The sequence below is a fragment of the Symsagittifera roscoffensis genome, chromosome 5, assembly GCF_963678635.1.
Source record: "Symsagittifera roscoffensis chromosome 5, txSymRosc1.1, whole genome shotgun sequence".
Classification (NCBI taxonomy): Eukaryota; Metazoa; Xenacoelomorpha; order Acoela; family Convolutidae; genus Symsagittifera; species Symsagittifera roscoffensis.
Genome location: NC_087066.1, coordinates 32,401,003 through 32,415,834, shown reverse-complemented (window position 1 = coordinate 32,415,834; position 14,832 = coordinate 32,401,003). Strand labels below are relative to the sequence as shown.

General features: G+C 42.7%; 1 protein-coding gene across 1 annotated transcript in view; it reads left to right on the top strand.

Annotated features, from left to right (window-relative positions):
* LOC134846306 (uncharacterized) overlaps positions 1-14,591 on the top strand; it is a 47,983-nt gene extending 33,392 nt beyond the window's left edge. The window contains exon 3 of the mRNA XM_063863608.1: positions 5,939-14,591. Coding sequence (XP_063719678.1) covers positions 5,939-14,289 — 8,351 coding nt within the window. The 3' untranslated portion in view covers positions 14,290-14,591. The remainder of the gene's footprint in view (positions 1-5,938) is intronic.
* Positions 14,592-14,832: the final 241 nt, after the last annotated feature.

The following is a 14,832-nucleotide window of genomic DNA, read 5'->3' as shown; positions in this document are numbered from 1 at the left end:
AAGTCAAAAAAGAAAGACAAAGTCGGTAATCTTGACGTCAACTTAGGCGGAGGGCTTGACATTGACGGAAAAGGAGACAAACACAAGCACGAGAAAGACAAAGAAGATAAAGACAGAGACGGTGGCTTCAAGTTTGGCTATGGCTTCGGAGGAGACAAAGATGACGATGACAAATCAAAGTCGAAGAAGAAAGACAAACACGGTGGTCTTGACGTCAACTTAGGCGGAGGGCTTGACATTGATGGACAAAGAGACAAAAACAAGCACAAGAAAAACACAGAAGGTAAAGACAAAGACGATGGCTTCAATTTCGGATATGGCTTCGGAGGAGACAAGGACGATGATGACAAGTCAAAGTCGGGAAAGAAAGACAAAGACGGTGGTCTTGATGTCAACCTAGGCGGCGGGCTTGACATTGACGGAAAAGGAGACAAACACAGGCACAAGAAACACCAAGAAGGAAAAGACAAAGATGGTGGCTTCAATTTTGGATTTGGCTTCGGAGGAGACAAAGATGACGATGACAAGTCAAAGTCGAAAAAGAAAGACAAACACGGTGGTCTTGACGTCAACTTAAGCGGAGGGCTTGACATTGATGGAAAAGGAGACAAAAACAAGCACAAGAAAGACAAAGAAGGTAAAGACAAAGACGATGGCTTCAATTTTGGATATGGCTTCGGAGGAGACAAGGACGATGACAAATCAGAGTCGAAGAAGAAAGACAGAGACAGTGGTCTTGACGTCAACTTAGGCGGAGGGCTTGACATTGACGGAAAAGGAGACAAACACAAGCTCGATAAAGACAAAGAAGGGAAAGACAAAGACGGTGGCTTCAAATTTGATTTTGGCTTCGGAGGAAACAAAGATGACAAAGACACATCAAAGTCGAACAAGAAAGACAGAGACAGTGGTCTTGACGTCAACTTAGACGGAGGGCTTGACATTGGCGCAAAAGAAGAAAAACACAAGCAAGAGAAAGACAAAGAAGGTAAAGACAAAGACGGTGGCTTCAAGTTTGGTTTTGGCTTCGGAGGAGACAAAGATGACGATGACAAGTCAAAGTCGGGAAAAAAAGACAAAGACGGTGGTCTTGATGTCAACCTAGGCGGCGGGCTTGACATTGACGGAAAAGGAGACAAACACAGGAACAAGAAACATCGAGAAGGAAAAGACAAAGATGGTGGCTTCAAATTTGGATTTGGCTTCGGAGGAGACAAAGATGACGATGACAAGTCAAAGTCGAAAAAGAAAGACAAAGACAGTAGTCTTGATGTCAACCTAGGCGGAGGGCTTGACATTGACGGAAAAGAAGACAAACACAAGCACGAGAAAGACAAAAAAGATAAAGACAGAGACGGTGGCTTCAAGTTTGGCTTTGGCTTCGGAGGAGACAAAGATGACGATGACAATCCAAAGTCAAAGAGGAAAGACAAAAATGGTGGTCTCGATGTCAACTTGGGCGGAGGTTTTGACATTGAAGGTGAAGGAGGCAAACACAAGCACGAGAAAAACAAAGAAGGTAAAGACAAAGACGGTGGCTTCAAGTTTGGTTTTGGCTTCGGAGGAGACAAAGATGACGATGACAAGTCAAAGTCGGGAAAAAAAGACAAAGACGGTGGTCTTGATGTCAACCTAGGCGGCGGGCTTGACATTGACGGAAAAGGAGACAAACACAGGAACAAGAAACATCTAGAAGGAAAAGACAAAGATGGTGGCTTCAAATTTGGATTTGGCTTCGGAGGAGACAAAGATGACGATGACAAGTCAAAGTCGAAAAAGAAAGACAAAGACGGTGGTCTTGATGTCAACCTAGGCGGAGGGCTTGACATTGACGGAAAAGAAGACAAACACAAGCACGAGAAAGACAAAAAAGATAAAGACAGAGACGGTGGCTTCAAGTTTGGCTTTGGCTTCGGAGGAGACAAAGATGACGATGACAAGTCAAAGTCAAAGAGGAAAGACAAAAATGGTGGTCTCGATGTCAACTTGGGCGGAGGCCTTGACATTGAAGGTGAAGGAGGCAAACACAAGCACGAGAAAAACAAAGAAGGTAAAGACAAAGACGGTGGCTTCAATTTTGGGTTTGGCTTCGGAGGAGACAATGACGATGATGACAAGTCAAAGTCAAAGAAGAAAGATAAAAATGGTGGTCTCGATGTCAACTTGGGCGGAGGCCTTGACCTTGAAGATAAAGGAGGCAAACACAAGCACGAGAAAGACAAAGAGGGTAAAGACAGAGACGGTGGCTTCAAATTTGGATTTGGCTTCGGAGGAGACAAAGATGACGATGACAAGTCAAAGTCGAAAAAGAAAGACAAAGACGGTGGTCTTGATGTCAACCTAGGCGGAGGGCTTGACATTGACGGAAAAGAAGACAAACACAAGCACGAGAAAGACAAAAAAGATAAAGACAGAGACGGTGGCTTCAAGTTTGGCTTTGGCTTCGGAGGAGACAAAGATGAAGATGACAAATCAAAGTCGAAGAAAAAAGACAACTACGGTGGTCTTGACGTCAATTTAGGCAGAGGGCTTGACATTGACGGAAAAGGAGACAAACACAAGAGCGAGAAAGACAAAGAAGGTAAAGACGGTGGCTTCAAACTGGGCTTTGGCTTCGGAGGAGACAAAGACGACGATGACAAGTCAAAGTCAAATAAGATAGATAAAAACGGTGATCTTGATGTCAACTTGGGCGGAGGTCTTGACATTCAAGGAGAAGGAGACAAAAACAAGCACGAGAAAGACAAAGATGGTGGTTTCAATATTGGATTTGGTTTCGGAGGAGACAAGGAAGATGATGACAAAACACAGTCGAAAAAGAGAGACAAACACGGTGGTCTTGATGTCAACCTAGGCGGCGGGCTTGACATTGACGGAAAAGGAGACACACACAGGCACAAGAAACACCAAGAAGGAAAAGACAAAGATGGTGGCTTCAAATTTGGATTTGGCTTCGGAGGAGACAAAGATGACGTTGGCAAGTCAAAGTCAAAAAACAAAGACAAAGACGGTGGTCTTGACGTCAACTTAGGCAGAGGGCTTGACATTGACGGAAAAGGAGACAAACACAAGCACGAGAAAGACAAAGAAGATAAAGGCGACGGTGGCTTTAATTTTGGCTTTGGCTTCGGAGGAGACAAAGATGACGATGACAAATCAAAGTCGAAGAAGAAAGACAAACACGGTGGTCTTGACGTCAATTTAAGCGGAGGGCTTGATATCGACGGAAAAGGAGACAAAGACAAGCACGAGAAAGAGAAAGAAGGTAAAGACAAAAACAGTGGCTTCAATTTTGGATTTGGCTTCGGAGGAGACAAGGACGATGATGAAAAGTCAAAGTCAAAGAAAAAAGATAAAAATGGTGGTCTCGATGTCATCTTGGGCGGAGGCCTTGACATTGAAGGTAAAGGAGGCAAACCCGAGCACGAGAAAGGCAAAGAGGGTAAAGACAAAGACGGTGGCTTCAAATTTGGCTTTGGCTTCGGAGGAGACAAAGATGACGATGACAAATCAGAGTCGACGAAGAAAGACAAACACGGTGGTCTTGACGTCAATTTAGGCAGAGGGCTTGATATTGACGGAAAAGGAGACAAACACAAGCTCGAGAAAGACAAAGAAGGTAAAAACAAAGACGGTGGCTTCAATTTTGGATTTGGCTTCGGAGGAGACAAGGACGATGATGACAAGTCAAAGTCAAAGAAGAAAAATGAAAATGGTAGTCTCGATGTCAACTTGGGTGGAGGCCTTAACATTGAAGGTAAAGGAGGCAAACACAAGCACGAGAAAGACAAAGAGGGGAAAGACAAAGACGTTGGCTTCAAATTTGGCTTTGGCTTCGGAGAAGACAAAGTTGACGATGACAAATCAAAGTCGAAGAAGACAGACAAACACGGTGGTCTTGACGTCAATTTAGGCGGAGGGCTTGACATTGACGGAAAAGGAGACAAACACAAGCTCGAGAAAGAGCAAGAAGGTAAAGACAAGGATGGTGGCTTCAAATTGGGCTTTGGTTTCGGAGGAGACAAAGATGACGATGATAAATCAAACTCGAAGAAGAAAGACAAACATGGTGGTAAAAACGGTAGTCTCGATGTCAACTTGGACGGAGGGCATGACATTGACGGAAAAGGAGACAAACACAAGCACGAGAAAGACAAAGACGGTGGCTTCAGTTTTGGATTTGGCTCCGGAGGAGACAAGGATGAAGATGACAAGTCACAGTTAAAAAAGAGAGACAAACACAGTGGTCTTAATGTCAACTTAGGTGCAGGGCTTGACATTGACGGAAAAGGAGAAAAAAACAAGCACGAAAAAGACAAAGAAGTTGGCTTGAGTTTTGGATTTGGCGTCGGAGGAGACAAGGATGACGATGACAAGTCAAAGTCGAAGAAGAAAGACAAACAAGGTGGTGTTGATGTCAATTTAGGCAGAGGGCTTGATTTAGACGGGAAAGGAGACAAATGCAATCTCTTACCCACACTTCGTGGAAAAAATGAAGAAAGTATGTCCGATGAAGTTCTTTTGTCGGCAGCAGATGCGGAGGGACTTCAGAGCGTCCCTGGTTTCTCTCTTGAAAAAACTCCTGGAGTCAGTCTGGAATCTCACAAGGACACTTCCAGAACAAGTTGGTCGACATCGGAGAAAGTCAATCTTGAAGTTGGCGTTTTGCCCGAAACGAAAAGCAGCCGACTTTCCCAAATGTCTTCAAAAAGAGAAAAGAAGGGGAAAAAGAACAGCGACAAGAAAGATAGAAAATCTAAAGATAAAGATGGGCGCGAGAAACATGGAACACATAAAAAGCACAAGTCGCATGAAACACTTGAGAAAAAGCCAAAATCAGACAAAAAGTTGACGTTTGGTGCCAAAGGGAGAAGCTCGCACGTGGAGGCCGGCGAGGTTGTCGGTCTAAAATACAAGGTGAAAGGTGAGTCAGACAGCGAAGGTGAAGAGAGTTCAGAGAAGAATACGATACGGGAAAGAAAAGATTCCAGTTCCAGCTCATCATCTTCGTCGTCTTCTTCAAGTAGCAGCAGTGACTCATCTAGCAAGAAAGGATTTTTATCTCGACTTTTCTGAATGAAACCAGCTTAAAAGATTTGAAAGATTCAAAAATATGAAATTTATTTTGTTTGAAGGAAACTGTAGCATTAAAAACAGCTTTTAAATCACGAGCAGGTTTTTAATCCGCGCTAGGCCAACTATACTTTTCGTTAGATGTTAGCCTAAGTTGAGGTGCTCGACTTATACTTCGACAATCATTGTCGAGAATGTATAGTTTTGCGGCTGATTTTCCGTGGTCCCGAACGTTTTTTTTAGCTGAAAGTGTCAAACGGTAAGTCGGGCACCTTGAACGGGAAGGGGGTTCAAACATCGATCTGCTTCACCTATGCAAGCTGTCATAGCCCCAAGTAAGCTAGTCATTCATCCATAGACATTTAATTCGGCACTGCTCGACTTGTACTATTTCATAAAAATGTAAATATTTGATACTTTTGCATAAAAATGTAAATATAACTTTTATAGTTTGTGTTAATTTTATGATGGTGATCTACCTCTTTCAATTAGTACTAGTCTTCATGTAAACGTAATCATCATTGTAAAAATTGCTATCTCAAAAGAGATGTTTTTGCTAATTTTTAGTCATCTAATAAAGATTTTGAAAAAACTTCGCAGCTGGCAAGCCTTTTTTGGTATATTTGAAGAGCCATTTCAACGATTTGACCTCCATTCAAAAAAATGCCTATCATAAACAATAATTGGCTAGTGATTGACAACTAACTTTAATCAACTAATCTTCAGCTTGCTAGCTTGCTCTTCTATCTGTTCTTCTAAGCTTGATATTCTACGCACCATTTATCACTAAAGTGACTGAACGGCTAATGTGAGACTCAAACACGACACAGATCCTCCATGTACGGATCGACTGTCTTCGTTGTAGGATTCTGCCTCGAAGGAATCAGCTTGAAACTTTCTGGAAGGAGTGCTCAAGATGTCAACGAACTCCTGGCGAAGTATCAATCATGCATCAGCAAAGTTAAATTGAAACACCACCGAGATGTCTCAATTGATGTCGGAGCTGGAGCCAGCGCTCTGCCACATTCTGGAAACAAGAGCCCTAAAGCAGAGAGACCGGACGGATCAGCAGACGGCGATGGATCAGGCGGCTTCAAATTTGGTTTCGGATTTGGCGGAGGAAAGGACGGCGACAGTGACGATGATGGAAGGACAAAACACAAGAAGGACAAAGACCACGGATTTGGCGTCAACGTAGGTGGTGACTTTGATGCAGATGTCAAGGGGAAAAAAGTTAAGGATGGACATGAAAAGAAAGACGGCGACGGATCAGGCGGCTTCAAAATTGGTTTCGGATTTGGCGGAGCAAATGACGGCAACAGTGACGATGATGGGAAGAAAAAACCTAAGAAGGACAAAGACCATGGATTTGGCGTCAACGTAGGTGGTGACTTTGATGCAGATGTCAGGGGGAAAAAAGTTGAGGATGGAAAAGAAAAGAAAGACGGCGACGAATCAGGCGACTTCAAATTTGGTTTCGGATTTGGCGGACCAAAGGACGGCGACAGTGACGATGATGTGAAGAAAAAACACAAGAAGAACAAAGACCACGGATTTGGCGTCAACGTAGGTGGTGACTTTGATGCAGATGTCAAGGGGGAAAAAGTCAAAGAGGGACATGAAAAGAAAGACGGCGACGGATCAGGCGGCTTCAAATTTGGTTTCGGATTTGGCGGAGGAAAGGACGGCGACAGTGACAATGATGGGAAGAAAAAACACAAGAAGGACAAAAATCACGGATTTGGCGTCAACGTAGGTGGTGACTTTGATGCAGATGTCAAGGGGAAAAAAGTTAAGGATGGACATGAAAAGAAAGACGGCGACGGATCAGGCGGCTTCAAATTTGGTTTCGGATTTGGCGGAGCAAATGACGGTGACAGTGACGATGATAGGAAGAAAAAACACAAGAATAACAAAGACCACGGATTTGGCGTCAACGTAGGTGGTGACCTTGATGCAGATGTCAAGGGGAAAAAAGTTAAGGATGGACATGAAAAGAAAGACGGCGACGGATCAGGCATCTTCAAATTTGGTTTCGGATTTGGCGGAGGAAAGGACGGCGACAGTGACGATGATGGGAAGAAAAAACACAAGAAGGACAAAAACCACGGGTTTGGCGTCAACGTAGGTGGTGACTTTGATGCAGATGTCAAGGCGGAAAAAGTTAAGGATGGACATGAAAAGAAAGACGGCGACGGATCAGGCGGCTTCAAATTTGGTTTCGGATTTGGCGGAGCAAATGACGGCGACAGTGACGATGATAGGAAGAAAAAACACAAGAATAACAAAGACCACGGATATGGCGTCAACGTAGGTGGTGACCTTGATGCAGATGTCAAGGGGAAAAAAGTTAAGGATGGACATGAAAAGAAAGACGGCGACGGATCAGGCATCTTCAAATTTGGTTTCGGATTTGGCGGAGGAAAGGACGGCGACAGTGACGATGATGGGAAGAAAAAACACAAGAAGGACAAAAACCACGGGTTTGGCGTCAACGTAGGTGGTGACTTTGATGCAGATGTCAAGGGGGAAAAAGTTAAGGATGGACATGAAAAGAAAGACGGCGACGGATCAGGCGGCTTCAAATTTGGTTTCGGATTTGGCGGAGCAAATGACGGCGACAGTGACGATGATAGGAAGAAAAAACACAAGAATAACAAAGACCACGGATTTGGCGTCAACGTAGGTGGTGACTTTGATGCAGATGTCAAGGGGAAAAAAGTTAAGGATGGACATGAAAAGAAAGACGGCGACGGATCAGGCATCTTCAAATTTGGTTTCGGATTTGGCGGAGCAAATGACGGCGACAGTGACGATGATGGGAAGAAAAAACACAAGAAGAACAAAGACCACGGATTTGGCTTCAATTCAGGTGGTGACTTTGATGCAGATGTCAAGGGGAAAAAAGTCAAAGATGGACATGAAAAGAAAGACGGCGACGAATTGGACGGCTTCAAGTTTGGTTTCGGATTTGGCGGAGCAAATGACGGCAACAGTGGCGATGATGGGAAGAAAAAACACAAGAAGGACAGAGACCACGGTTTTGGCGTCAACGTAGGTGGTGACTTTGATGCAGATGTCAAAAGAAAAAAAATCAAAGATGGACATGAAAAGAAAGACGGCGACGGATCGGGCGGCTTCAAGTTTGGTTTCGGATTTGGCGGAGCAAATAACGGCGACAGTGACGATGATGGGAAGAAAAAACACAAGAAGGACAGAGAACACGGTTTTGGCGTCAACGTAGGTGCTGACTTTGATGCAGATGTCAAAGGGAAAAAAGTCGAAGATGAACATAAAAAGAAAGACGGCGACGGATCGGGCAGCTTCAAGTTTGGTTTTGGATTTGGCAGAGCAAATGACGGCGACAGTGACGATAAAGGGAAGGAAAAACACAAGAAGAAGAAAGACCACGGATTTGGCGTCAACGTAGGTGGTGACTTTGATGCAGATGTCAAGGGAAAGAAAATAGAAAGGGGGAAAATAAGTAGTGATTTCTCTGATGGGCCACAAAAAGGAAAAAGGTATGCCAAGAATAGGGATATTGGCTCATCTGGCGTTCAATTGAGAGGTGATTTGAGTCCGAGAGATACAAAAAAACGCTCAAATCGTCTTTCTTCTTCATCACTTGACAAATTTAGTTTCAGGGGACGGAATTTTTCTGAAGGTCAATCGGCAGGAGATATAAGTATAAAGTCTGGCGAACTTGGTTCTAAGAAGGGTCATAAACCTAAACGGTTTGGTAGTTTACGCAAAGTTTTTGGCGGCTCTTCTAGAAACAAGGAAGGTGGAGCCGACATCCCAGCAAATAATGAGACTTCAAATGTAGGTGGGGCAAGTTCCTCTGATAGACCAGGAAAGGGGAAGCGTTATGAAAAAAACAAGGATGTCGGATCATCTGGCGTTCATTTGGTTGGGGATTTGAGTCGGACAGATCGAAAAAAGCGCACAAATCGTCTTTCTTCTGCTTCACTGGACAGATTTAAGTTCAGAGGACGGCTTGGATCTGAAGGTGAATCAACGGGAGATTTGAGTATAAAGTCTGGTGAAGGTGGGGCTAAAAAGAGCGATAAACCCAAACGACTCGGTAGCTTCAGAAAAGCTCTTGGCGGCTCTTTTAGACATAAGGACGGCGGAGCTGAAGTTCGAGCCAAATATCAGACTCCAAAAGTATCCCAAGACCTGACACCAAGTACTTCAAAGGAACCAGAACAACAGGGTACTGGAGGCCCAAAAATTAAAGAAAAATTAGGTGGAGGCGGTTTCAGTCTCGGATTTGGTTTCGGCGGCGACAAAATTTTTGGCAAAAAGACGAGAGAGCACAAAGATGGCAAGCACGTTGCATTCGGTATAAATATAGGAGGTGACAAAAGTGGAAGCTTCAAAAAGGGTAAAGCGGACTCAGCGAGTGTACAGAGATCAAAAACTCTGCCTCTTCCAAAACATTCACAAAAAGCAGGGGGAGGCGTTGATTTTGGAATTAGTGCAGACGTTAAAGGCAAAGGAAAAAAACTCATCGAAACCAAAGACAAATCTGATTTCAATGGGTTTGAATACAATACTGGGTTCGGCGGGAACGACAGTGATAACGAACGACGGAAAGCGAAGAAAAAACTCGAGAAACAACTCGGATTCGGCGCCGACTTTCGTAAAGATGTAAACATCAAAGGGCCGGAAATTGGATTCAACGCTGATTTTGATTCTAGCACGACAAAACCTGTAGTACCAGTGACTAGAAAAGACTTCCACCATCAAATTGATTTTGGCGCCAGCACAAAAAAGAATGAAAGCAAGAAAATTGGAATCGATTTCAAGCATGAGGATGACGTGAAAGCAAATCTGAATCTGAGAAAGCCCAAAATTAATAAAGAAAAAACAGAAGACTGTGGATTCAATTTTGGAACAGGGTTCGAAAGCGACCCCAACAAAAAAGTCGAAAACATAGCAGATTTTGAAGCGAAAATCAAGCCTGAGATTGGCGGAGGATTCAAAGTCCCGAGTTTCGAAACAGCTTCAGGAAACGAAAAGCTGAAGAGCAAACACGACGTTGTTAAAATTGGATTCGACGTGGATTCTGATCAAAATTTTGGACTTCGGAAAACAGGTAAAGATTTTGGAATAGAATTTGGAGGACGAAATGAAAAGCCAAAATTGAAGAACCAAAAGTCAGACGAGGCCGGTTTCAATTTCGGATTAGATGCCGACAGCGAGGGATTCAACAAAAATAAGTCAAAAACTGACAAAGTTGTTGATTTTGGAGCAAAAATCAAATCCGATATCGGAAGCGGCATCAAAATTCCTAACTTCGAACTACCGTCGCCAGATGAAAAGCTGCGAGATCAGCACCTCAAAGTAGAGTTCGGCACTGAAACTGATGCCAAAATGAATGTTCCAGGACCTGGAAAGAAACTTGATATCAACTTTGGCGAGAAAATTGATAAACCCAAAAACAAGAAAGAAAAAACTGACGGAGATGCTGGGTTTAATTTTGGTCTAGACGTTACAGGTGATGGTTTCAACAAAGATAAAACCAAATTTGACAAAAAATTTGAGTTCGGAGCAAAAATAAAACCCAATATCGGAAGCGGCATCAAAATTTCTAGCTTTGAAATACCGCCACCAGATGTCAAGCTGCCCGATGAACACCCCAAAATTGGGTTCGGCACTGATGCTGATGTCAAAATGAATGCTCCAGGACCTGAAAAGAAACTTGATATCGATTTTGGCGGGAAAATTGATAAACCCAAAACCAAGAATGAAAAAACTGACGAAGATGCTGGGTTTAATTTTGGTCTAGACGTTACAGGTAATGGTTTCAACAAAGATAAAACCAAAACTGACAAAAATGTTGATTTCGGAGCGAAAATCAAGCACGATATTGGAAGTGGCATCAAAGTTCCTAACTTTGAACTACCGTCACCAGATGACAAGCTGCGGGATAAACAACTCAAAATTGGGTTTGGCACTGATGCTGATGTCAAAATGAATTTTCCAGGACCTGGAAATAAACTTGATTTCAATTTTGGCGGGAGTATTGATAAACGCAAAATCAAGAAAGAAAAAACTGACGAAGATGCTGGGTTTAATTTTGGTCTAGACGTTACAGGTGATGGTTTCAACAAAGATAAAACCAAAACTGACAAAAATGTTGATTTCGGAGCAAACATTAAGCACGATATTGGAAGTGGCATCAAAGTTCCTAACTTTGAACTACCGTCACCAGATGAAAGGCTGCGGGATAAACAACTCAAAATTGGGTTCGGCACTGATGCTGATGTCAAAATGAATGCTCCAGGACCTGAAAAGAAACTTGATATCGATTTTGGCGGGAAAATTGATAAACCCAAAACCAAGAAAGAAAAAACTGACAAAGATGCTGGGTTTAATTTTGGTCTAGACGTTACAGGTAATGGTTTCAACAAAGATAAAACCAAAACTGACAAAAATGTTGATTTCGGAGCGAAAATCAAGCACGATATTGGAAGTGGCATCAAAGTTCCTAACTTTGAACTACCGTCACCAGATGACAAGCTGCGGGATAAACAACTCAAAATTGGGTTCGGCACTGATGCTGATGTCAAAATGAATGCTCCAGGACCTGAAAAGAAACTTGATATCGATTTTGGCGGGAAAATTGATAAACCCAAAACCAAGAAAGAAAAAACTGACGAAGATGCTGGGTTCAATTTTGGTCTAGACGTTACAGGTAATGGTTTCAACAAAGATAAAACCAAAACTGACAAAAATGTTGATTTCGGAGCGAAAATCAAGCACGATATTGGAAGTGGCACCAAAGTTCCTAACTTTGAACTACCGTCACCAGATGACAAGCTGCGGGATAAACAACTCAAAATTGGGTTCGGCACTGATGCTGATGTCAAAATGAATGCTCCAGGACCTGAAAAGAAACTTGACATCAATTTTGGCGGTAAAATTGAGAAGCCCAAAACAAAGAAAGAAAAAACATTCGAGGACGCTGGGTTTAATTTTGGTCTTGACGTTAATGGTGATGGTTTCAACAAAGATAAAGCCAAATCTGACAAAAAAGTTGAGTTCGGAGCTAAAATAAAATCCGATAACGGAAGTGGCATCCAAGTTCCTAGCTTTGAACTACCGCCACCAGATGTCAAGCTGCCCGATGAACACCTCAAAATTGGGTTCGGCACTGAAGCTGATGCCAAAATGAATATTCCAGGACCAGGGAAAAAATCTGATATCGATTTTGGTGGAAAAATTGACAAACCAAAAGTGAAGAAAGAGAAACTAGACGATTCCGGATTTTCACTTGGTATACATGATGGAGACGACGTGCAGTTTGAAAAAGGAAAATCGAAAATTGGGAAAACTTTTGGTCTCGTTAGCCAAGTCAAACCGGGAACTGACGGTGGGACTGGAACTCCGGATTTCGGAGTTCCGGATATTGATATGATTAAAAGAAAAAACAAAGATATTGGAATTAAAATCGGGTTTGGCAAGGACCATGGAGTTCACAGTGATGTTGATATGCCCAAAACAAACAAAGTTTTCAGTGTCAATTTCGGAGGCAAAATTGATAAACCAAAAATTAAAAAAGAAGCAAATGAAGACGCTGGGTTCAACTTTGGAACTGGATTTGACACCGGAGAAGAGAAAGCAGCTAAATCTGGAAAATCTTTTGACTTTGGAGTCAGCTCCAAGCCTAAAGTAGACATTAAAGTGAAGCCAAATGCTGATTTTGATTCGAAACCAATCGAAAAAGACTCCAAAAGTTTCGGTCTCGGATTTGGCGGTAAATCTGGAGGCGGATTTCTTGGATTGGATGTCAAACCGGCAGCTGACAAAGTTAGGTCCATTTTCAATGCTGATGAACATCACGACGACGATCAAGATCATGGTAACTTCAAAATTGGATTTGACTTTAGTGGTGACCCAAAAACAACCGAAAAGAAATCGGCCGAAAACGAAGCAGATACTGAAGAAAAGTTGAGTGTCGAAAAACCGAAAGGAAAGATAACAAAAACTGGTATTGGATTTGCCGGCGTAGTCGGCGGTGGATTCAAAGTTGACAAACCAAAAGTAAAAAAAGAAAGAACCGACGATAGTGGGTTCCAGTTTGGAATGGCGGACGACGATATCCCGAAGAAAGAAAAGCCAGGAAAGGGCTTGGACTTTGGTGTCAGAGTTCAACCTCCCAGTTTATCGGGAGTTGGCAAAAGTAAAATTCCAAGTTTTGGAAAGCCGGAGAAAGGGGGCATGAAAACAAACGTGAAGCTAGGTTTCGATGCCGATACCTCGCATGCGCTGGAGGTTGAGAAAGGAGATTCACTCAAGAAACATTTTGATGCTCATACAGATATTGAAAAACCTAAATCACCTTTCGATGCTTTGCCAAAAGAAGGAGATTTCAAAATTGGGTTCCATTTCGACGCTGAAAAACCAGAGACCCCATTGGGAGTTGCGAAGAGTCTGAAGCGAAAAAGTGCCGACTTGAGTCCGGAGCTTGCGGCAGAAGCCCAAGTAGATGTAGATCATGAAGTCAATGTTGAGAACCAACTATTTGACTTAGATTCGGATACCTCTGTTGGAAAACACAAAATACCTAGTTTCATGGACAAGAAGCTGGGAAAGGAAAAAGATGACGACGATGCATTCAAAATTGGATTTAATTTCAGCGGTGAAGATGGCGATGAAAAAAATAACAGTGTTTTCGGATTTGGAATCAAAAAACCCAAAGTTGACGTCAAACAAAAGGACGATTCCGAAGGAGGGGGAGGAGGTCGTTTTTTCGGATCCATGCTGGAAAAAGTCAAAAATACCGTCGTTGATGGCGCTGGAAGCCTCGGTTTTGGATTCGGCGCTTCGGCTAATATTGAAGATGATTTCGACGACAAAGAAGAAGAGCGGAAGAAATTGAAGAAGCTGGCTAAAGGAAGAGGTGAAGTGGACTTCGGAAAACCCTCTCAGACATCATCAGTCGGACATGACGAGCGAGTATTGTTCAGCACCGAAATTGATGCCGATTTAAATTCTAAGGAACCTAACGGTTCCAAGAAAGGAAAGAAAGGGAAACTGGGCGCTGGATTTGGGATAGGGTTTGACTCGAATATTGATGTAAAAGGAAACGTGGCGGGTTCAGCACCAAAGATCTCTGTTAACCCTGAAAACTCGTTGACTCCTCGGAGTGCCGAAGTCTCGATTTCGTCGTCCAAGACCTCCGCTTCGGACGATGCACCATCTTAACCCAGCAAGCGCGGCTATTTCTACTCTTTTATATTACAAATTTATGATAAACAGTTTATAAATACGAAGTTTACAGAAACTTACTAACTTTGTCGGGAAGAGTGTACAAGATTTTTATGAAACATTTGGAAAACTTTTCATTGATGCTTAAAATGACCCATATTTGCAAGCACCGAAAGAATCTAGGGTAACAAAGCTGGATTTACATCATCACATTTGATACCATGCAACTAACTAAAATTTATATTATCTCACCCCGTAATTTTTTCCTATAGTACACACTAATTCAATCTATGGCATAATTGTTTTTTTCATTTCTCGAGTTCCTGGAAATGAAAATCCTTTGATAAAAAAATTTTGCACCCTAAACTCTTCAAGATCATGTAGGATGTTTAAAGCCCATACAAGATCTCGCCATGATGCGCGCAAACCTTAATTTCATCTCGGCATGGTTCTGTGTGATCTTGAAAGTTTATATTGCAAAAGAGGGGCTGCATGAGAAATTACAAACTGCTGCAAACTTGATTGAAGTAATAACTACCA